This window comes from Crassostrea angulata, chromosome 7 (genome assembly GCF_025612915.1).
Source record: "Crassostrea angulata isolate pt1a10 chromosome 7, ASM2561291v2, whole genome shotgun sequence".
NCBI lineage: Eukaryota > Metazoa > Mollusca > Bivalvia > Ostreida > Ostreidae > Magallana > Magallana angulata.
The window spans coordinates 43,984,667-44,008,513 of record NC_069117.1 but is presented as its reverse complement, the minus strand read 5'-3'; the positions used below and the strand labels follow the sequence as shown (position 1 = coordinate 44,008,513).

The 23,847-nt window shown below is 32.8% G+C and overlaps 1 protein-coding gene across 11 annotated transcripts; it reads left to right on the top strand.

The window, feature by feature from the left end:
• The first annotated feature begins 942 nt into the window (after positions 1-942).
• LOC128193180 (uncharacterized) lies at positions 943-19,238 on the top strand. Of its 11 annotated transcripts, none has more exons than XM_052866493.1 (16): positions 943-1,002; positions 1,078-1,317; positions 3,707-3,878; positions 4,107-4,194; positions 5,394-5,448; positions 5,539-5,615; positions 7,061-7,221; positions 8,237-8,440; positions 8,844-9,116; positions 9,273-9,536; positions 10,320-10,583; positions 11,553-11,588; positions 12,362-12,496; positions 13,059-13,790; positions 16,644-16,818; positions 16,992-19,234. In XM_052866493.1, the coding sequence occupies exons 5-16, from the start codon at positions 5,413-5,415 to the stop codon at positions 17,194-17,196; spliced, it is 2,562 nt and encodes an 853-aa protein (XP_052722453.1). In that variant the 5' UTR covers positions 943-1,002; positions 1,078-1,317; positions 3,707-3,878; positions 4,107-4,194; positions 5,394-5,412; the 3' UTR covers positions 17,197-19,234. The 11 variants fall into 11 exon arrangements, with proteins under 11 accessions (XP_052722453.1, XP_052722461.1, XP_052722459.1 ...); XM_052866499.1 differs by adding an exon at positions 4,345-4,484 and having other exon boundaries at positions 963-1,317; positions 16,992-19,235; XM_052866498.1 differs by adding an exon at positions 4,345-4,484 and having other exon boundaries at positions 963-1,317; positions 3,707-3,882; positions 16,992-19,235.
• The last annotated feature ends 4,609 nt before the right edge of the window (positions 19,239-23,847 follow it).

Genomic DNA, 23,847 nt, shown 5'->3' with positions numbered 1-23,847 from the left:
TTCAATTTGTTCAAATACTGACCCTCGGAAGATCAGGATGTGTCCCTGAGGGGCTTCATAGTTCATAATAGAAAAAAAAAGACCATTGAAATTTTTTTTATTAAAGACTGACACAATGGCCACAATTTGTATTTTTGTGTGAAACCAAGCTTGTTCACTTATAAAAGTTTCAAGTTCGTAAATGTACTGCAGTCATGACTTCTGAAGGTCAGAAAGGGTAGCCTTTTCATGTAGAGATAAAAGAGGAGATAATTATACTATAACAGTTACACATAGAGATAAAAGAGGAGATAATTATACTATAACAGTTACAGTTAAACTTTGGTATCTCCAACTTGGCGGGACGAAGTGAAAACTTCGGGATATTCGACGGTTCGAGATATCAAAGTTGATGAAAGTTTTATATAGTGTTTCTGGATCTAAACATGTGTCAGTATAATCATTTATACATGTTAAGTCATTTCTGTTATCTTTATTCACATTGTGTGTAATAAAATACTGCAGGATTAAAAATGTATTTAGTGGTTTTTATTTCATATTTAAAAAAAAAATAGCATCAGGGAGGGACAAGCCCCCCGATTTTTCTTCTCGCAGCAGACATAATGATATTAAAAATTGGAGTGATAGGTATACTTGCCTCCCCCCCTCCCCACGGACTAGGAATTTCATGATTTCGGAATTTTTTTTTTTTTTTTTGGCAGGTAAGATTTCTTTTTTTTTTTTGAGTTATAGGTATCTCCCCCCCCCCCCCCCATTATCCCTTATATCTAAATTATCGCATTCATTTGATGATTTTCAGAGGTATTTATCGATTTCTACTGTTAATAAGACATTTTTATGCAACAGTATCGCATTATATAATAAAGGGTAGCCATATAGCCATCTGCATCTGTGTGAAATATGTAAAAAACAATTGCATACGAGTTAACCTGTATACGAGACAGTCTGTGTACGACTTGTTTATAAAATAACCCCACACTCGTACTTCCTGGTTTTTTCTAGGTATTCCTTTTTCCAAAAAATGATTTTGATCATAATACATTTGACAACCTTTTTTATGGACCCTCTTTATAACAGTTATAGGTAGATATAAGTTCATATTGTGGGAGGCTCCTAGAAAGAATAATCATACCGTGACCAGGAACCGGGTCCATAGGACATTCTATCTACATGTTCTAGGAGGCACCAAGATATGGTAATTTCATTGAAAATCGAGCATTTTGACTGGAAACCCATCACAAACTGGGAAAGAAGGTGGCTCTAATCAGTTCAGCTTCCATTCGTAGGCCTACAAGTCCCTACCGCGGTAAATAACTGGTAAGTCTTATATCGTTACTTTCTCTTAACCTGTAAAAGAGCCATGCATTCTTTCTACGTCTTACTTTTTTATGATAAAAGTACTTGATAATGGAACATTCATTAAACTGATAAATGTCGAGGAAGGAATGCAGTCCATTGGCCTATACCACTTGTCCACTACCAGTACTTGCATAAGACTAATTTATTCTTTACACATAGATCTAGTTTAGCAGGTTCAGATTCTAACGTTTCATTGCAATGATTATGACGAGAAATTGTACTTTGTAATGATTGGTCCAGACAACCCATACTGGCTAGTAGGGGTACTAGGCCAGTATGGGCTGTGGGTATAGCCAGGGCAATCTCAGCCCAGCAAGAATCCTCTAGTCTAAAAATTTTGATTGACATCTCTTCCAGAACAGACGTGAGATGACAATTTTTGGTGTCAATGAATCTTACTTGTATTATGGCCAAGATAGCTCATTATAGAGTAGGGATGTAGGGTTATGGCAGTGCAGTTGCACATGCAGCACATATCATGCCGTGTATTAGCACATATTGTTGCTGCATGAATACAATACAGCATCTACAATGTATGTCTTTCTCAGAGTAATATTATATTTTTCCCAAGCAAGAAGTGAGACAATATATGTATTACCATTCTGGCAAAACATTGGAATTCCCAAAATGGAGTAAACTCATGCACTGCAATTTACTTGACTATCTGTTTTGTATCATATAAACATAAACATGTTATAATGGTGAGTTTCCTTCAGTATAAAAATGTGAGTAGAAAATGAATGTAAACATTTCAGAAGCTTAGAAAAATTAGACTTAAAATGTATTGAAAATGAAATGGTTATTTAAAACTTAAAAGTCATAAAATAAAGATAATGAAAGATCATGCAAATTAATTTAAAGAACAAAAAAATAATTTGAAATTAAAAGATCAAGAAGTTTGCATGTTTCAGCATAAAAATAATAGAAAAGCAAGAGTAAGTAAACAATAAATGAACTGCTTACCTGTAAGTATGTATAAATACAGTAACTAATATTTATAAGTATATATGTCACTGGGTTTCAATAATATTCAAGGGTATCAAATTTTCGTGGATGAAGTGAAAATCACAGTTTCAAGGATAGGTAAATTCGTTGCCAATGACCCTATTAATACGAATTTTTAATAGAAATTACACGTCAATGAACATTTAATTTCGTGGATCACTAAACAACGAAATCCATGAAAATTGGTATTCAACGAATATTGATGAAACCACAATATGGTGTGCACCAGTGCCAACTGAGCTACTGATTTGTAATGAGTATAAGGACGAATTTACTTCAAACCAGGGCTGCGTTTTACAAAAGAACTCACGACCACATTTGTGAATGTTTATTAATCACAAACTTATCAATGTTTTATTGTAATATCTGTAAAATATAATTTTGTAAATAAATGGTTTGATATAAATTTTGTTCATTAAAGACCATTCCATGAGACTGAAAAGAATTACGGCAATGCCGTAAGTTCTTTTGTAAAACGCAGCCCAGATAAATAAGCAATGAATTATTTCACGTTCAAGCATATTAATTAATGTGTAATGGAAAGGTAATGGCACAATATCAGACTTGGGAGGAGGGGTCATAAATCTGGGACAAACTGTAAATTTGTCCAAAGTTATGCTTCTCATAGATCATTTCTTGGAGTTTGGAAAATAGACTTCAAATTTTCTACATGAATGATCAGATTGCATTTGCATTGGTAAAATAACCTGGTTATATGGTTAAATAACCTTTGATCTGCATTGGAAAAAAGTTAGCTCCTTACAGGGACTGCTATTTTTAAGAAGGAACAGCAACATACACATGTATGTACAATTTATCCTCTTAAAATGGTGGAAGAAGTGTTGGTTGGTTGTATGATCTCCTCTTACAAGAATTAGATGTTTTTTTTCTAATGGAGCATACATATGTATAATACATGCACACATGTGGTTGAATAATAGTTTAGCTTAGAAACCCAAGATAATTAGTCTGCTATCCTCAATTGGTCAAGATAAAACTGTTTTAAAAGAGTATAATAATGATTAAACCATGAACATTAGATGAGCTCAATTTTATTTTAAAATAAATAATTAACATACATTTGGTGAATTAATGAATAACAGAATTTTTTTGCATAGCAGCAAGGACAACTTGTTTAAACTTTCTTCATGTTCTTATTAAATATATTCTAGAATCAAAGACTTGGCCTTAATTGGAAGTTGCATGAAACTTACCTAGACTGCGACATATTTGTTAATTTCATTTCATGACATGCATTTATTCCTATTTTTATTACTGTATAGTGATTAGAGCATAGTTTGAATACATGTCCAATGATGCACATACAGTGTCACTTTTCCAGGGAAAACAACAGAAATGAGATTTAATTCCTGACACAAGCTGCATGGGAACACATTTCCTGTTTGGGCTGTTGTGTGGATCGAAAAATCATGAACAGGAAGAAGGTGAACAGCCTTGGTGTTTTGCTGGGGTCTCTCTGACATTTTAAAGGGAACTTTATTACACTGAATAATGTAGGTCAGTCTTCTTCATCTTTCTTTCTTCCTTCTTCCATCTTTCTTTCTCTTCATTCTTTCTTTTGCTCTCTTTCATTTGTGTATATGCCTTTTAATCTTCCTTATGCTCTCCTTATTCTCTCAATTTATGATTTATGAAGCAGTGATAGTCCTCTCTTTCTCTCTTCTCTCTCTCTTCTAAGATGTTATAGATTATTAAAAGAATGTCACTTTCTTTTAAAGCAGGAAGTGCATATGTCAGGAATTCAGTTAGACGATAAAGTGAAAAGATGTAAAAGTATGATGAAATCTACATGTAAACATATATGTGAAGGTAATTTCATGGATTGCAAGTAAACTGATCAGTAAATGGCACATTATTTTTACTTTATTCTCGGCTTCGTGCTGTCCAGTATATACACATACTACAAACACACTTTTTTCAAGTAAGAGAAATTTATGCTGAATCTTTATACGACTTTAGGGGTGTTTGGCTGGTAAGCAATTGAAAAGACATTTCCTCTAAAGAGAGCTCAATGGTTGTGGCCATTTTTAGACTGTATGGATCTCCATTAGAAAGAGAGCTCTATATAAAAACATAGGAAAATACCCAAATTTCAAAAGGTGAAATATATGGAGTTTTTCTTTATTAAATACTAGTAATAGCTTATACATGTAGCTAAACAAATCACATCTTAAAATTTTAAACAGGTTTGTTTGTTAATTTGTTGGCCATTCAGCCTCCTTAAGTTGTAATATGTTACACCTGGAATTTTATTCCATGGATATAAACAGCTATATTTAAATGTCAGTTTGGTCTCTTGAGAAAATATATCTATACTCTGTCCCCAGTTTTTGCTTCCACGATTTTTTGCTTCATATTTCAATAATAGTAGATACCTTTGTGCTCAAACTATGTTCATCCACTAATATGAAAAATGTCCAGATTATCTGTTTTGAAATGACCCCTCTACTGCTTCAGATTTCAATACACATCCAAAAATTGAAAGTCTACAGAGATTTTGCATTGCATCAGCCATTAATAAGCCCAGATAATAACGTTAAAAAATTGCGCGAGGTATCCCAAGTACTTCTGAATGGAGAAAAGATGTAAGCATTTCCCATTATAAATCTCCGTAAGAAAATTGTTTTTTCGTTCCTATGAAATTTTATGAGTGAAAAATGATAATTGTTCAATGAAGATATCTTGGATATATTCCCTTTCATCGATTTCAATTGTATTTCTTTCACAGGTATGTGTATTTTTATTAAAAATTATCAAAAACTGATGGAAGCAATAACTTGGGACAGACTATAGCACTCTTGCACATGCAGGATTAATGATGTACATGTACAGCACGCATGTATATTTGCTGGTTCCTCGTAAAATGAATTAGAACACATGATGAACCACTTATAACATGGAAGTCCTCGGGGAAAAAAATCGGCTTAATGCTCTAAATCTGATATATCTGATCTATATTATGTAAATCAAGGTCTCATGGTTTTATACCATGTATCTTTTTTTCTCAGAAGTCTTCAAGGACGAAAGATGAAACTGAAACTTAATGGAATAATTCTGATAAAGGTAATGAAATTTTACACCAAATGTGAAGCGTTGTTAAAGTATATGATATGTCCATCGACAGCTACCACTATTTCTTTTTTGTAATTTCAGGCGATCTTCATCACCACTTTGCAAGCTTACACTCCAATCCGTCGCTATCATGTTGTTGAAGGGGAGAGTGGACGATAGTGAGTCTTAATTGCAATAGTACTTCATGCATTTTTTTTAACCCCCCCCCCCCCCCCCCCCCAGTATCTAGTATTTTGTCAATTTCCTGTTTAAACTAAATATGATTAATTTTCATATTGAGTGCTGTGATGTTTATGTTGGACAATGCAGACAGCATTATGTGTCATATCATTTTATTGATTGATACTTAATATCTTTTCACTAGTCTGTTTTGGTACAAATACCACATGAAAAGCTATATACACTGTTTCAAAAAATAAGAATATAGAACCATTTTAACAAGAGCTTGGACTTTTGGTAGTTGTGTCAATCGGCAATGTGACGTAGGCCTGTCTATTTCATTGCTGGCCACTCAGTAATGGCTCTTTGAAATCAACAAGATTTGTCTGGCTTTTGAGCGAGGGCGTATATTTCGCTTGAAACCAGCATCATTTTAACTTGTTTTGACACAAGAGAAATAGATATTTACATCCTACTTAAAGTCCAAGGCCTTGTTAAAATATTTCTAAACAAGGATGTCAATCAGTTCCATATACATCCTGCTAGAATAATATATATCAAGATTTTAATCTTACAAGTTGGTTATTGTTGTTCAATTAAACTATTTGCCATAGGGCAACCCACTTATTTTCATGTAAATGTTTCCTCTGTAACTTTGTAATTTTGTGAAACAGATACTGCTTTGTGATTATTTTATTCTGAATACAACTTAGTCTCCATATTTTACACATTTCAACAAAAAGATTGTGTGATTCAGTAATGAAAGGGTAGGTGTGTGGGGAGGGGGGGGGGGTGGGGTGGGGGCAAAACAGGTAAAGTTTAGTATTTCAAACCAAGAAATATTATTTGGAAATAAGTATGTGCTTTTTTATATGTTGAGAATGTTTTTTTTTTTACTTGCTGCTCTTGTATTCACAATGGTATGGTATTCCTGATTTCCTCGTATTGATTTATTTGTGTGCTTTATTAAAGTTTAGTTCATTTCCTTCCATTTTTAAGGGAATATAATGCAAAATATGTAGCCGATGATTTAAACTGCAATTTATCCAACAACAATTGCTCATATTGACTGAAAAATTTACTAAATTTACCAAAGCTTTATTTGTTGAATGCCAAAATGTAGCCTCTTGCTCTATTGATATTTTATGAATTTGAAAAAAAAGCAAGAACAATTAAATGAAAATCTTTAATAGGTTAGTTTGTCCCAGCAACCAATCAGTAATGAGCAAATTCGGCGGAATGTAAAAGCTGGCACTTTGCAAATTTGACCAAATGTATAATTTGGAGCATTGCAAAATTTTGTTAAAGATTGCAGAGCTGTCTAAATTGAAGTCAATGCTTTCAGAAAATTCTCACTGAAGAGGAATTGTAGAGATGTGTTAGTTAATCAGAATTTCCAAATATAAAATTTAACTTCATCAATAAGCTCACACCTTTTTTTCAGTTTGGGGCGTACTAATGCTGGGAGTCCATATATTTGTCATTATTATGAACGTGGACAACCAAACACCGACTTGTCTAATCAGTGCTACGTTCAAAACATAAAATATTCTGAAGATGAACCAGGAAAAATGCCATACATGTATCGGGGTCAGAGCTATCCAGGTTTGTTTACTTCTATACAGCAAAACTCCATAATTCGTTATAACCGTATAAGAAATTCATTAAATTTACATAGCTGGGAATCCAAGATGACTTCGCTATATCCGTGAATTCGCAATATCCGTGTTCGTACTAAACAAGTTTTACTGTACATAGTTTTCTCAACTTTAAATTGCTTTGGTTGTTGATTTTTTTTTTTAATAATCAAATCTATCTATAAGAATGTTTATGCTTTAAAATGCAAAATATATTTAACAAGTTAATAAAAAACTAGTACCGTATCATATCTTCTTGCATTCAAATACAAAGGTAGAAGTACATGATTATTACAGTAAAGCTTGTTTAGTAAGAATCTAAATACTTTGTATAGCGAAATCTGGGATGTAGCTGATTTTTTTTTATTCCTGGCAAAATTCCTAACAAATCTTTATGAAATTTTACTGTTATGGTGACCTCATTTATGATGATTTTACAGTTATAATAAATTGATTTTGTGTCCTATAGAGGTTAAAAATAACAAATTTTACTTTTTAACTTTTTTAAAAACTATAAAATAATTTCTTGTAAATGAACATTTACAATGCATTGTTTTAAAAGTTAGCAGTACCAATTTTAAAAAAAAACTGTTTGAATGAATTTATTACCACATAATCTTTCTACTTGTAATCCAATTATTAAATGTTTCCAAAGAAGGGTAATTTTATTTCATATGACTCAGTAAGTGCAAATGATAGTCATGCAGAAGGAATCATTAATAAGATATGTGCTTTACTTATAATTATATATAGAGAAGTAAATCCACTGCTCTCAGGGACTATACTATAACCAAGCTTTATTGTATTTGATAATTAAGGACAATATATACCGGGTATTCATTTTGCTTTGCATGAGCATACCATATTGCACAAGTATTTTACCATATATATAATCATTATTGTTGTGTAATTTTATACATTGAAACTTACAAAACAAGAATTAAATCAGCATTTTAAAACAATACTGTATCTATTAATTTCAGCATGTCCTCCTCTCCCTAAAATTAACAATGGCTACTGGAAGTGTCCACGTGGTGTCTTTTCAAACTCTGTGGAGGTGTATGCCTCTTGTGCCGCTCAGTGTTTCCATGGATTCACCAGTAATTCTACGAAAGAAGTTGTTGTTCGGTGTCCAGAATCTTTACAGTGGGAAAACTTTGCTGATTTTCAATGCATCATCAATAATGGTAAAAGTTTACTTCATTATTCTACCTTTACATATTCACGTTTAATCAGTTTATTTCATAAAATGTTTTGGTACCTCAATCACCAATTTATATTTTGCTGTCTTTATTCTTGCACTTTATGCAGTAAAAGTTTGAGCCATGAGCCAGGCTATAGCATGCACATCTTAGTTAAGGAAGATATATGTACATTTAGATAGTTGACATTTTTTCACAAATTTCAAGTACCAGTATTAATATTTATTTTTCCAGTTCTGAATTGACAAATTTTAGAGATCAAAATTCAATGTCTAATTACTGGTAGAAGTTTCTGTTTTATTAAAATGCCAACCAAAATGCTCAATTATTTGATAGCAAATGAATGTTCATGTCATTTGACTGCAAAGATGTGTTGTCTTTTCATTAGTAGATATTTGTCAGCTCTGGAATTTGAGCTTCATTAGTATCATTACCAGTAAACCCTTCCAAGTCATCATTTCATGGAATGTGACAACAGCCTGCCAGGAACACAACTTTACATTTGAAATGATTGGCCCCAAACAAAACCTCACAAAAAGACTACAGAAAAACACCACCTTCTTGGTTATAAAAGATGTTGATCTGGACACGACTTATGAAGTTTTCCTTTATGATCAGGGGAAGGAGCTTGCTTCAGGAAAGTTTAGATCTGCTGCAAGAGGTAAGGGCTTTAATGAATGTAAATGATATAAAGAAATTTGAAACAGCAATGCTCCTTAATTTAACAAAAAACAACAGGAAGTTTATCTCTCTTACTTACAATTATGGAACTGATATATTAAATATATAAACAAACTTCTTAATTTTGGAACTAAAGTTTCTCCAGCGAAAGATCATCATGCTCACCAAGTGAACCCCACTTCTGTGAACATAACATGGGAAGCCCCTGTGAACGACTCTTCTGTCATTGGTTATATGGTAAACATCACAGACGGGGACAACTGGTTCACCCTGAACACATCAGATACCAGTATAGTGGTGTCCAGGTTAGAGACCGGAAAGAATTACGCCATTACTGTAGCCGCATTTAACCATTATAGTAGAAGTCTGCTGAGTGAACCTGTTTATATAGAACTTCCAGGTAATTCATAACAGGTGTTTGTGTTCTTGACCGAAAAAATTTGGTCCAGAATGTTAATGTTTTGTTTCTCAGGCATTGCAGCATCAGGTCAAATGCTGCGGCATAGATACATTTAGCACCATATTGAAAAGTGGAATAACTCAATTAAATTTTTGTTTAAATATGAAAAATGAATTATTCCCCTATGCAATTTTGCAATAAGACTAGAATAAAATATCTGTCTGGTGCATTATGATTTTTAATTTTGACCTGAGAAACTTAAGATAATTTGTCTTTTCCTTACAATGTTATGTCCTTTATTTTTCAAATGAATTTATTTTCTCAAATGTCCTTCAGCTTACAATCCAGGTTTTTAGGTTCCAAAATAAGATATTTCATTTTAATGCCTCAGTAAACACAAATGGTAGTCAATACAGACGTTATTCCGCCATCATTTTCATTGATAATATATTTCTATTGTCTCTTTACTGTTATAAATCTATATGTCATGTACTGGTAAGTTCTTATATAGTAACACAAAGGCATGTTCAGCAGAGCAGGTGCACAAGAGGCTTAGAGCACTAGCCAGTATTAATGTCGTATGTATAGGGAATATGAGCGAGAGCTCTGATAAACATGCCCGAGTATAGTTGCAATCAATTTCAAGTGTGTTGCTCAAAATGTAAAATGCCCTTAACCATAAGGACAAACTTTTTGTTGTGGTTGAAACAGCCAAACATACTATAAATAAATAAAACCTTATAAAACCCTAATTAATTTTTAAAAAATTTAATTTTTAAACAGTTGCCCCAACAAAAATTGTTCATGTTCACCAAGTGAACACCACCGCAATGCACATAACATGGGAAGCTCCTGTGAACAACTCTTCTGTCATTGGTTTTATGGTGAACATCACACACGGGGACAACTGGTTCACCCTGAACACATCAGATACCAGTCTAGTGGTGTCCAGGTTAGAGACCGGGAAGAATTACGCCATCACTGTATCCGCATTTAACCAGAATAGCATTAGTCTACAGAGTGAACCTGTTCATATAGAATTGCAAGGTAATTCATTAGTTATTTTTTTTTCTGACTGAAAGGTTTTTTATCCCCGAAATATTAATAATTTTTTTTTCTGATACTGGTACACTGAAGAGAGAAATACTGTGGAATCAATCAAATATGTTGGGGCTAATTTTCATGGATAGCTTTGTGGGAACCAATTTCGTGTATTCTCTTATATTTACATATTCCAGTGTCTATGTCTGTAATAACACTACGAATCAATTTTGTACATACAGCCCAATAAATTAAAACGGCGTATCGTTGGGGCGCAAGCAGGGTTTGCATTCTTTATATTCAAATTTTAATAGTACAACTGCTGAAAATTATATAGATATAAGTAAGAAGGAATCATTCTTTGAATATTATGAGTTGATAATTTTGGTCGGGGTGTTATCAAATCTATCATAAAGCCCTTTGGGCTTTAATGGATTTGATCCTGCCCCGACCGAAATTATTACCTAATAATACTCAAAGAATGATTCCTTATTCCTTTAATACTTACGAAAGGAAATATGACTTTATAACCCTCATTTATTAATTTGTGAAGGATCTTCATTCAGATGAGAGGTACCCACAAATTACATGAAATTTGAGCCACCAAGAAATCAAATGATTCCACAGTAACTCAATTTTTAAATTTTAGTTAAAAAATGAAAATTGAGTTATTCCCTATTGCAATACTTACAATAAAAACTATCTGTATGCTGCCATGTATTTTGAATGTATTGACCTAAGAAACTAAAAATCATCTTTAATTTGCATGGTCTTGCAATGTTTTCTTTTTTCCTGTTAAACTTGCTAAATCTTTGAAATTTTGATGTTCAATTAATACCAATATGTTTTAATCGTAGTTAACATATTCTGATGAGAGATCATTTCAAAGTTTCTCTTTGATGTTGTAACCAAAATATGAATGCTGGCATTATCTCTACTTTAACTGTATGTAAAATAACCCATTTCATTTTGTAGAGAAAAGGGATGGAGTTAAAAACAACAATGATGTGGGTAAGAATTTGTCTTGATGAAACATCAGTACAGTATTTTGGTCTGAAAATAATCACGCAAACGATGATCAAATAACTTTACCAAAGGACTATATATGATATGGGCCTAATATAGCACCCTAAAATGAAAATCATCAATTTATTGTAATTCTTTGCTTCCTTGGTACAGATATACTTGTGAAGTTTTTTTTTTCATGATTTTCATTTTGATCTAATAAATCAAATAAATAGATGAAAAACATATCATATAACTATTCCAAAAAATGATACAAGTTTAACAATTCAATGTAGCTTAGATACTTTTAAAAATTGCAAATTACGGGGGCCAAATTTGACCCAAATCATGAAAAACATATATCATATAACTATTCCAAAAACAATACAGGTATAACAATTCAATGTAGCTTAGATACTTTAAAAAATTGCAAATTACAGGGGCCAAATTTGACCCAAATCATATATAGTTCTTTATGCTTTTTCATGATAATCCTGTTATGGCTTATGGAATGGTTTGAGTCATAACTCTAAGGAATCATCCTCAACTTCTTGAATTATTAATTATCTTGAATCCCATAAAATTAAAAAACACACGTGTATATAGCTTCTAGTGCTATGAAGAAGAATTTATTTCTACACAGATTATTATGAATTGCCCTGATGGTAATGGCATTATTGTTCAGTTATTGTAATATTATTCCGTGTTGGTAAATATTACAAGTGGTTATGAATTCTTATGAATTTCAAATTTATTGTTACATTTCATTGTCATTTCAGCACCTATAGCTACAACAACATTTTCAATTTATGGGCTGATAATTGCGCTGGCTGCAGCTGTTATGGTTGCTCTATGTTTTGGAATGGTTCGTCTTTTCAAAAAAGGATGGCGTCCTATAAGAACAAGTCAACATGGTAACTTTAGAATTCTTTTTATAGTAAAATGCCTTTCACTGACATAAGGTATCAACATCAGATGTTTTTTTTTCTTAAAGTTTAATGAATTTTGATTGTGCAAGTGTCCATTTTTATTTTTATAGTTTATTTTTGTTTACACATGCAACTGTCTTTTTTTTATTTTTTTTTATTTTTTTATAATTAATTTCTTTTTCAAGGAACAAACATACAGAAAAGACATTCAGTCACACACACACACATACACACCCACACTTCTGAAAAAACACCTAAATGTATTATTTAGTGGTTTACTTGCCTACATGAAACGAAAAAAGAAAAATAAAAAGTTTAAGGGACAAAACAGAAATAGAAAAAATAGTCATAATGAAAATAGATTAGATGTCAGCATCAATGATATCTTTCCAACTACCGGTATCCCATAATTTTTCAAAATATTGTAATTTACAAGTTTGTATTGCAGCATATCTTTCAATATTGTATTTTAGTTTTAAATGACAAATGACACATGCAACTGTCTTAACAAATACTTTATTAAAAAAAATGTTTCTTTCAAATTAAGGAAGTATCAACGGAGTTTCACAAAATGACCAAAATTTAATAGAAATGAATACACTGCACAATGAAGAATGCAGTCAGAGGGTTCTTGTGGAGAATAATGGAGCAGATGATCGAGTTAATAATTGTCAAGAAGGATCTACTTGTTCAAGCCCCCTTCTGGCACAACAGCCTCACAATCTATCAAACTCAACATCTCCCATACTTAATGTGAAATCATTCGAGTATACTTGTAACAGTTTGGAGTTAGCTGAAGCAGAACATCTAGATCCCGAGTCTATCTCTCTACGTGAAGAAGAATCGGGCTTGCCTTTGAGGTCAAGTTTTGGGAAATCAGGTGATGATTTGCTAAAAGAAGTAGACAAAAATGCCCCAAAGAAGTGGTCAACAAGCGGTGTCTCAAAGAAAGGCCCAGGGTCAGATTCTGGTCAAGGGTCAGAGACAGGAACGTGTTCCACTGTGTCTGACGGTGATGATTCTCCAAATAGATCTTCTCAAAGCAGTCGAAATTCTTCCCAGGGTAGAGGATCCAGACAAATGAACTACAGTCACCAAGATTCTGTTGACTCTGGAAGAGTATCAGAGGGAGAAACTGGAAAAGAGTCGGAAAAATCCAGTGGTGCTGAAAAGGTTATTCCTGTTGGGGTGCTGGAAAGCTGTCTTACAGACATCTCAGAAAAAAGTGTTGAACAAGACAGTTCTGTAGAGATACCAGTATCTGTAGAAAATGAACCAGGTAAGACTACAAAGGAAAGGCTTATTTGAGTTGTAATAATTGTTTTAACAATAGAAAAGGGTGCTGGACCGGAATGAAGGGGGTCACACTGGTAGTTACATACTCGAACATTTGTCACCTTAGCAGTAAATGGGACAATTACATTTAATGACATACAGTTAAACTTCGATATTTCGAACATTGATATCTCAAATACAATGGATATGTCAAAGTGATTTTTAAGTCCCAACCACTTATTTTTTTAAGTATTTTACCCTCGATATCTCAAATACTCGGATATCTCAAACTATTTAAACCGTCCCATCAAGTTTGAGATAACAAAGTTTGACTGTTTTTTCTATTGGAAAAAACCCTATTAAATCAAGTTTAATTTTATATATTTTTTAATTAACAGCTTAGCACAATGAGTTAAAGTGTTTTTTTTAATGAATCTTTAAGTCATGAGTTTGAATCTGATGGGGCTTTTATAGTAACCTTTCCAAAAGTATTTTAAACATTTTCTTTGGTCAAATATTGTAAAATTTGAAAACTCTAAAACAGTGAAATTATTTTGATTATAATGTACTTTTATCCACATAAATATTGACAGATGCCCCATACCACCTTAAGTTGTGATAAACATTTTCAAAGAATTTATCACAAATCTGTATACAGTGTCCATTCTGAATTATATTAACGGTTATACCTTTCCAGGTCTTGAGTCAATCCAATCTGTCAAACTCTCTGAATTAGGACCAATAATGGGACTATTCCCAATGAAAAATAAATTAACTCCCAAACTAGTCAAGTAATGTTAAATAAATCCCAATTTTAACATGTTTAATACTATAGAAGATTAAGAAATGTGCATGTAAGGGAGATTATAAATAGATTTAATCTGTGAGTTAAATTTGATTTAATGAGTATGAGCCTAACAGACCACTCAAACAAGAGGCCCATGGGCCACATCGCTAACCTGAAGAACAATAGGTATGATAAAATCGGCTTAAGGTTCTCTGATCCTCAGCCTCAAATAATTTTTTTTATCATAAGAATGATATTTTTGTTTCAACCTTTATAAATGAAATAATATAAAATGAATTAATGCATTTTACAAAGTTATTGTAAATTTGCCTTTGATGGATATAATGAAATAAAGAAACAAGTTGAGTAAATAAAAAAATTTTCGGTGCATCATTTGGCTCGAACTCTATAACAAGATGTATATAAGTTGGAGTGCTCCGTTGATCCACTACATCAAGCATGCAGTTATGTAACTGATGGTTATACTAGCAGTAGAAAACTAAACTTTAATTGTATAAAAGTCAGATTTATGGTACAAATAAAAGAAATCCGTAAAATTTAGAGTTATCAAACTTTGCTGAGGATCGAAGATCGTTAATGGAGTCATGATACAAACTATCTGGACAATGTATAATAATACATGTAGGTCCTGTATAAATAAAATCCATTTTTCCCCTGGATATTCTTATGTTTATAATCATAAGTCCCTTTTCTAACACGGTGATTTTATAGTCATATCACATGTTGAGTACTGTAGTTCTCAAAATGTCCTTAACAATGGTTTATGTATGGGATGTAAACCTATATCAAACTCTGAACCTCTTGTGAAGCCGAAGAATTGTCCTGGGGCCAAAGTCTTAACAATTATAAATAATCATCTGGCTGATTAGTTTATGAGAAGAATATTTTTAAAGATTTACTCAATATATTCCTATGTAAATACTTTTAAAGATTTACTCAATATATTCCTATGTAAAATTTGACCCCCATTGTGATCCCACCCTACCCCCCGGGGTCATGATTTTCAAAACTTTGAAACTACACTACCTGAGGATGCTTCCACACAATTTTCAAAACTTTGAAACTACACTACCTGAAGATGCTTCCACACAAGTTTCAGCTTTCCTGGCCAAATTGTTCTTGAGAAGATTTTTGGAAATTTCTCAAAATTTTTAAATAATTTCTAATTATCTCCTATTGAAAAAGGACCTGGTCCTTAATTTTCACTACTTTGAATCCTCTCACCTAAGGGTGATTCATGCCAAATTTGGTTGAAATTGGCCCAGTAGTAAATGTTGAAAATGTAAAAAGTTTACAGACAGACAGACAGATGGACAGACAAAATGTGATCAGAAAAGCTCACTTGAGCTTTCAGCTCAGGTGAGCTAAAAACTACTGTAAAATAACAGATCTTAATCTTAAAAGTTGTCTTTACTTTTGAATCTTATTTTAGTTACATATAAAACCTTGTTTTAATCAAAATTGGATACTTAATCTATAGGAAACCAGACTCCGCTGGGTGTCTGATTACACAAAAATTAAATGTATATACAATCTTGTGTGAAGACCTATAACACAGGATGAGGCACTGGTAGTTAAATTACTGCCTTTCAGAATTTTTTATTCCCATTTTATTTTTGCCTCATATACTCTTTTTGTCATGGAGTCAATTTAAAAATACCAGTAATAAGTTTTATGTCTTTGATTATAACTTTGATCAAAAAGGCAAAATCTTTTACAAGATAATTTAATATAATATTTGGCAAAAAACAATGCTGTAATATACAGTTGCCCTTTATTTTTCTCAGCTGATGTACACATATTTTACAGTTGATTTCTCACTGCACTGATTAAAGCAAATAAATGTCTGGGGATCGCATTTTTAACATGCATGCTGAAGCTCTATCAACAGTGCAGGCATTAAATGGTGTTTACAAAAATATTCTTCTATTTTGTATTAATATAAATTACATGGAGTACACTGTAAATATCACAATCAGGGGAGATCTATAACCCAAGGATATGTCATCAATAGTAGCAGATATCATATAATATGATGTTTTTTATTAGATCCTGAAGAATGTTCCTGCACCTTTTCAAACTTCATTTCAACAGTAAAACTCGAGCATGTTATTGATCTGGGGGATTTGTTGGATCCCCATGATCATTACGGAGTCAAGAAAAGCTGGAAGAGTTTTGCAGAGGATGTTCTGAATTTTGATTATTCCAAAATTGTTGCTATGGAGTAAGCATTGTTTGATAAATCACTAGATTAAGTATTGAGGAAAAGCAGAATTTTTCAGATATTTAGCTAAAAGTCGGTTTCATCTGTTTATACTTTTGTATTCCTTTTGTAATCCTTATGATAAGGACAGCTATTTTTTGTCATTTTTACACTGCATTTTTACAATGTTACAGACACAGGACGAAAATAACCTTTGAGAACGAAGTTTTACCGCATTTAGTGGCAAAAGAGAAGAAGCTTGGTCACATGGTTTTACATTTTTCACATCATGATCATTTTCGCAAAGATGTGCTGGAATTGATACAGAAAATTCATTCTGAATGTTCGTTCTGTGATAAAATATTTGCAAATTCTCTTAAGGATACCTTTAAAGAATGAATGGGACAATTATAAAAAAAAAGTCCTGATTGTCTGTGATACATGTACCGTTGATGAAATGTACTGACATTTCAAGGTGCCAAACAAAAGCTCTCTACTGCTGTAATTCATGAAGAGCAGTTCAGGTAAATGTCCATTTTTCCCCCAGAAAATGGTAATCCAAGATCCATACACCTGGCGTCACACAACGGTTCAAGTTCTTCAAGCATGCAGCCATTTGCCCATCCTATACAGTGTTGGATGTAGGTCTTTGAGATGTACACCACACACTTCAGGGCTGCTACTGAAGTGTCTCCTTGGAATCCCAGTAACAAAAAGTGGCCATTTCTCTCACAGAGGGGAATATGAAGACAAAGACTGCATCAACATCACGTCTGCTGGCTTGTCAAGATACAGAGCTTACAATTTTTGTTTTGTAAAGGAAGCTCATCAATTTTCCCACTAACCTTGTATGAAAACTCTGAATGCTAGTGTCATGCATGGATACCAGTGCATTGAGATACAGAAGCGGGAGCTTATATAACAATTTCTAAAGACATCCAAAGATATCAGATCTTCGTGCACTGAAGATGTGTCCTATTCTTTCCCATGAATATCAAATATCTCTGCATGCAAATATCTGTACCAGGGTATGTGCTTCACTGTGAATCGTTTAACACAAATTTAGCAGCTGTTCTCATGAAAAAATATACCAAAGAACCCTGCTTTTGTTGTTCAGTTGAACCAGTACAGACAGCACAAAACCAATGTTATTACGTTTAACATGTGTAAAATGTATACAAGTGCTCCCATCAAATGGGGAAAAAAATTGTGATTATAAAATAACTGAATATTCCATGGAATCATTGCCAAAAAAAGTTGAAATGTGTATGTCTGTGATAATGCATGTTATGGTGATAAATTAATAATTACTTTATTTCATAAAGACTGTCTTTATGAAGTATCCGGAAATACAATTTATCCAAATTGTTTTCATTTTTACATTATTCCAATGTATGACTAAATGTATTCATTTACATGTTTATTAAGTTACAAACTTTATATTTTCATGTCATTTGCGCGATTGAATTATCTATCATCATTTTCAATAACATGACATGCCATATTGTTTTATTTTTTTAAATAAAATTTGTGTTCCTCTTTTGGAGAGAAAAAAAATATCTTTTTAATCATCAAACTGATTTAACTGCAAGATTTACCTGCCCTTCATTTACTTTAACATCTTATTTTGAAACAGATTTATTCACCATACTTTCATAGTTTAATAATCTAAAACAAGCTGCAATATTAAAGTGGCAGCTCTAGAGCAACTTAAGTGCTTCCAAAAAGTTTTGTAAACATCAATGTAATGTACATTTCCTGTTATCCTGAGTGCCATATGTTGGAGGTGGGTTTTTTTCTTCTCAAACTCCCAAATGTACTAGACAAGCAGCTACATGTAGGTTCAATTTGTATCATTTATTTTTTATAATGAAGAAAAAAAAAGAATTTTGATAAAATTTTTATCATTATACTTTTATATCTGAAATCTTTTTATGATATTTTACTTCTATATATATGTTTACATCGCATATATATTTTGATTTGAATTTGACTGGTTGTTGTTCAAGTAAATGAATGTTAATTCATTAAGATTTACAAGCTCATTCTCATTTTTTGGAGACTGCATGTAGATGAACAATTTTGACCGAACTTCATGCAGCTCATCAATTGTTACACATTTTCATTTGAACTGTCAAGATCTTTGTCTCTACTGTACCTTATCTACTTAAAAGACGGCAGGTTTTGACTCTTTGGATTATAAGGATAAACCCACCCCATCTAGGTCTGTGCATGATTGTTTCCAAAACTTTTTTTAAAAAGTGCTGTCTCTGAATTTTTTAAAAATGTATTTTTCCTAAAAAAAAAAATTGTCAATAAATTTATTTCGACAAATAAAAAACAGTTTTGAATTAATAAGTCTTTTACTTTGTGTAACTGAACTTTGATTACCACGTCGAAAATTGTGTTACCTTGCTTTTATTAAAAGTTCTTGGCTTTGCGTCATGTGGATGTTGAAGACTAGGTGGCCTTGAACTTATTTACAGACAATTGTCTGTAAACTAATATGATTTCTTTCGTTTGAGGGACGAATTAGACAGAAATCAATTTCTACTTGGTATAATAATGAATTAATTATCCGGATATATAAGGTTTTCATTCGAATACCTGTTTGTGTCACCTGGTTCTTAAGAACCGGTTTATTAGCAAGGCTATATAAAGAATTGCTCAGGTGTTAAATACCAGTTTAGGACGACACGTACAGCGGAAAGTTTAAATTCGGCATGCAGAACGAGGAGATGTCGGGCGGGGCTCAGGCAGACATGCTACAAGCCATTCTCAACAAAATGAATGAACAGAAAATGGACATGGAGAATACTATGGCAATGCAACTTGATAATTTTAAAAGAGAATTACAGGGAGCAACTTCCTCCGTATCGTCTGAAGTGAAGAAGTTAAAGTCAGAACAAGCGATAGTCTGGAAACATCCAGGTAACAAAGATCAATTTGAACATAACGAGAAGATTATTGATACGTTGACGCAGGCTTCGTGGGCCTTGAATAACAATAAATATGATTATTGCAAGGAACTTATTCATGAATCAGTTGAACTTTGTAATAAGCGTAACAAACTTATCAAAATGGCTGATGCATCACCTTTTGGGTGGAGTACAGTGAAAAATTATGTAACCAATCCATTGGCTGATGATTCGGATGACGAAAAACGAATGTTTAAAGCGGAAAATAAAGCCATGAAAGAAAAGAAAGAAAAGGAGAAGCAAAAAGGAAAACTAAAATCTAAGAGTAGCTATTCTAATGTTAGGAGCAGTGCTCCTTATTTTCCTTTTCCAGCTAGACAGCCTTTTCGTGGCCCAACGCCCTTTGGCTTCCCCATCATGCCAGCTGCATCCAGATTTCCCATTGGCTGTTTCCACTGCGGAAAACCCAATCACCAAAGAAAAGAATGCCCAGAGCTTAAGTCCGCTAAATAGAGAGGTTAAACAGTCTAAAGAATCATCTTTGATAAAAGATAAGTATTATGATGGAAAAAGTTGTGTTGATGAGTTTAACGAATGCTATGAGTATAAAAAAGGTGGCAAAGTCTCTGTTAGAGGGCGATTAAAATCAAATATTGAATTTGGAAATGCATTGATGCTTGTCATTATATCATAGATAATATTCAGGATGGTTATAAAATACCTTTTTATTCTTTACCACAGCAGAGCTTTTCGCATAATAATAAATCTGCTTTACAGGAAGATGTTTTCGTGCAGGGAGCAATAATGGAGCTATTAGAAAACGGTTTGATATCCGAACAAAATACAGAGTTTTTGGTTACTAATCCTCTTTCTGTTTCAGTGAACTCCAGTGGGAAAAGAAGGCTTATATTAGATTTAAGGGAAGTTAATAAGCATGTATGGAAACAGTCTGTGAAATATGACGATATAAGAATCGCTCTTATGTATACAAATAAAAATAGTTGGTGTTTTAAATTTGACATCACAAGTGCATATCACCATATAGATATTTTTCCTGACCATAGAAAATATTTAGGATTTCCATGGAAATTTGGTGTTCAAGATCGATATTTCTGTTTTAATGTTTTGCCATTTGGTCTCACATCTGCGCCATATATTTTTACTAAACTCACACGACCCTTAGTTAAGAAATGGCGTAGAGAAGGTAAAACTGTACTTATGTATTTAGATGATGGGTTTGGCTGTCATAGTAAGTATGACGAAGCATGCAAAATATCCAAAGAGGTACAGTATGATTTAGTTTGTTCAGGTTTTGTGCCTAAAGTGGAAAAGTCCATGTGGATCCCTTGTCAAGTTTTCGAGTATCTTGGTGTTGTTTTGGATTGTAATATGGGGGAAATTTACATTCCTGAAAAGCGTATATTTAAGATTCAAATTTTTTTTTTTTTTTTTTTTTTTTTTTTTTTTTTTTTTCAAAATTGAGCATTTTATGAACCAGAATTGCAGAATAAAGGTAAGACGACTAGCAAGTTAGTTGGACAAATCGTATCTATGTCTGTTGTTATCGGAAGTGTAGCTCAGTTAATGACCAAATGTCTTAGTATTGACATTGTGTCTTCTCCAACATGGAATAGCATGATTTTAATTTCTGAGGAAAGTAAAAAAAAAAAAAAACCCATAAGTTTCTGGAAATCGTCTTTAGATATGTTGAATAGAAGGGATTTGAAAGTTAAACCAAGTTCTAATCTGGTAGTGTACACAGATGCAAGTGATACTGGTTATGGCGGTTATTGCGTACGGACAGGTAAAACTGTTTTTCATGATTTATGGGAAGAATCTGAAAGAATTATGAGTTCCACATGGAGAGAATTGGCCGCGGTGGATAGAGTTCTTCGGTCATTTGTACAATTTCTCAAAGGTGAGAATATAAAATGGTTTACAGACAACGCAAATGTTGTTTCCATTGTTCAAAAAGGGAGTATGAAAAAAAAAAAAAAAACTTACAAGATCTTGCAATGAACATATTTCAAATTTGTTTAGAATATAAGATTGGTATTGAAATTGAATGGATACCAAGAGAACTCAATGAGCAAGCAGATTATTTGAGCAGAATTGTCGACTTTGATAATTGGGGTATCGTGAAAACGGTTTTTGATGACCTATCACGGGAATGGGGTCCGTATGATATTGATTTATTTGCTTGTGATTACAATGCAAAAGTAGATAAATTTTGTTCCAGGTATTGGAATCCTTTTACGTATGCAGTTGATGCATTTACTATTAATTGGACAGGTTGGAATGCATGGATCGTACCGCCATTTTATCTTATTCCAAGAGTTTTGGAGAATCATCAGCCTTTTGGCCAATTTTAATTTCTGAAGTTTACTGGTCACATATTGTAGATTGGAAGGATCTTTCAGTAGCAAAGGAGTTTTACACAAGTGGTAAACTCGGATCTGGTATTTTTGGTAAAGAAGATTTAAAGTTTAGAATGCTTGCATTTGTTTTTGATTTCAGAGTTTGATTTCAAAATTGTTTTTCGGCAGTTTTAAATTCTTCAAAATAAACAAATTTATTGATTAATTGGGAATTATTTCCCATAAACTTGTATGAGAAATATCAGGCAATTTGCGCTATGTTGTAATAGAGATAAATATTTTATCACTATGGATTTTACTGAAGTTTCTTTCACCACATTTGTGGTTTGCCATTTGGCAAGTTTGGTTTTTTATCAAACTGATATTTTCATTTCTGAAGAAAATGTGCTGAATATCTTAATTAAGCTGATATGTAGATATAAATATATGTATTCTTATACATATCCGGAAGATAATTTCAAAGTGAAAAAATATTTATTGGTGTTCCTTTACAAATTTGTTTTTTCAGGTATTTGAAAGAGATTTGATTCAGTAGCCTTCAAAGTTGTGTGAAAAGGTGTATGCACTTCCTGGGATTATGCAAGCGTCACGAGCGGATTCAACTATAAACAAATATTGTAACAGTTTCCTGAGATTTAAGAAGTGGGCAAAAGAACAAGGAACCGAGGAAAGTGAATTATTTCCTTCAAAACCTTTACACGTTTCTATTTATTTAGCATGCTTGGTTCAACGGGCAAACTCTCCATCCCCTATTGTTGACACATTCTATGGAATCAAATGGGCTCATGATCTTGTGGGATTCAATTCTCCGACTGACAATCAGTTTGTTAAAAACATTATGGAAGGTGGGAAACGTATGGTGGCAAAACCTGTTCAAAAGAAAGAACCAATAACTGTTGAAAATTTACGTTGTATGTATTTGAAACTGTTTGAATGTAATAATCTTTATAATCAAAGAATCATTTGTATGGTCTTGTTGGCATTCGCTGGATTTTTACGTAGCAGCGAACTCGTAAATATCAAGAGATCTGATATTCAATTTTTACCTGATCATATTGAAATATTCATCGAGTCTAGTAAGACTGATATCTACAGAGACGGTACAAGAGTTGTTATAGCAAGAACATTTTCATATATGTGTCCTGTTTCTAATTTTGAATTGTATCTTCGTTTAGCTGGGATTCAAGACGATTCAGAGGAATATGTATTTTGTGCTATTTCGAAATCGGTAAGTGGTTACCGGTTGCGTAATCGTGAAAAGCCAGGGTTCGTGAATTATTCATCGAAGAATTTACAGGAATTGTAGATAACATCAACGTTTATGGACTTCACAGTTTGCGGTCAGGTGGAGCGACTGCGTCGGCAGTGAGGGGAATTCCGGACAGGATATTCAAGAGACATGGACGTTGGCGTTCGGAATCTGCTAAGGATAGATATGTCCAGGATCCGCTTAGTGAACATTTAAGTGTTTCCAAAGAACTTGGTTTATAATAGTTGTAATCATGTTGTTTATTGATTATATTGTATCTTTTTGTATTGATTTTTCTGAACATATATGAAGTTGGATTACGTTATTATATCCTATATTAATGGTAGCATTAGTTCCCCGTTCTTTATATTTACATAGCTGCAGCGTGTCGTTGCTAATTCCACACAATGTGTTGTTATTTACTAGTATTATAGTATTCAGCTTTCATTTGGAAAGTAATGAATGGATTTAAAGGAGAAATATGATTTCTTTCGTTTGAGGGACG

Coding starts and splice junctions, on each gene's coding strand:
- LOC128193180 (XM_052866499.1), top strand. CDS start 5,413: ATGAAACTGAAACTTAATGGAATAATTCTGATAAAG. Junction 7,222..8,236: donor TCGGGGTCAGAGCTATCCAG/GTTTGTTTACTT, acceptor TATTAATTTCAG/CATGTCCTCCTCTCCCTAAA. Junction 16,819..16,991: donor TCCAAAATTGTTGCTATGGA/GTAAGCATTGTT, acceptor ACAATGTTACAG/ACACAGGACGAAAATAACCT.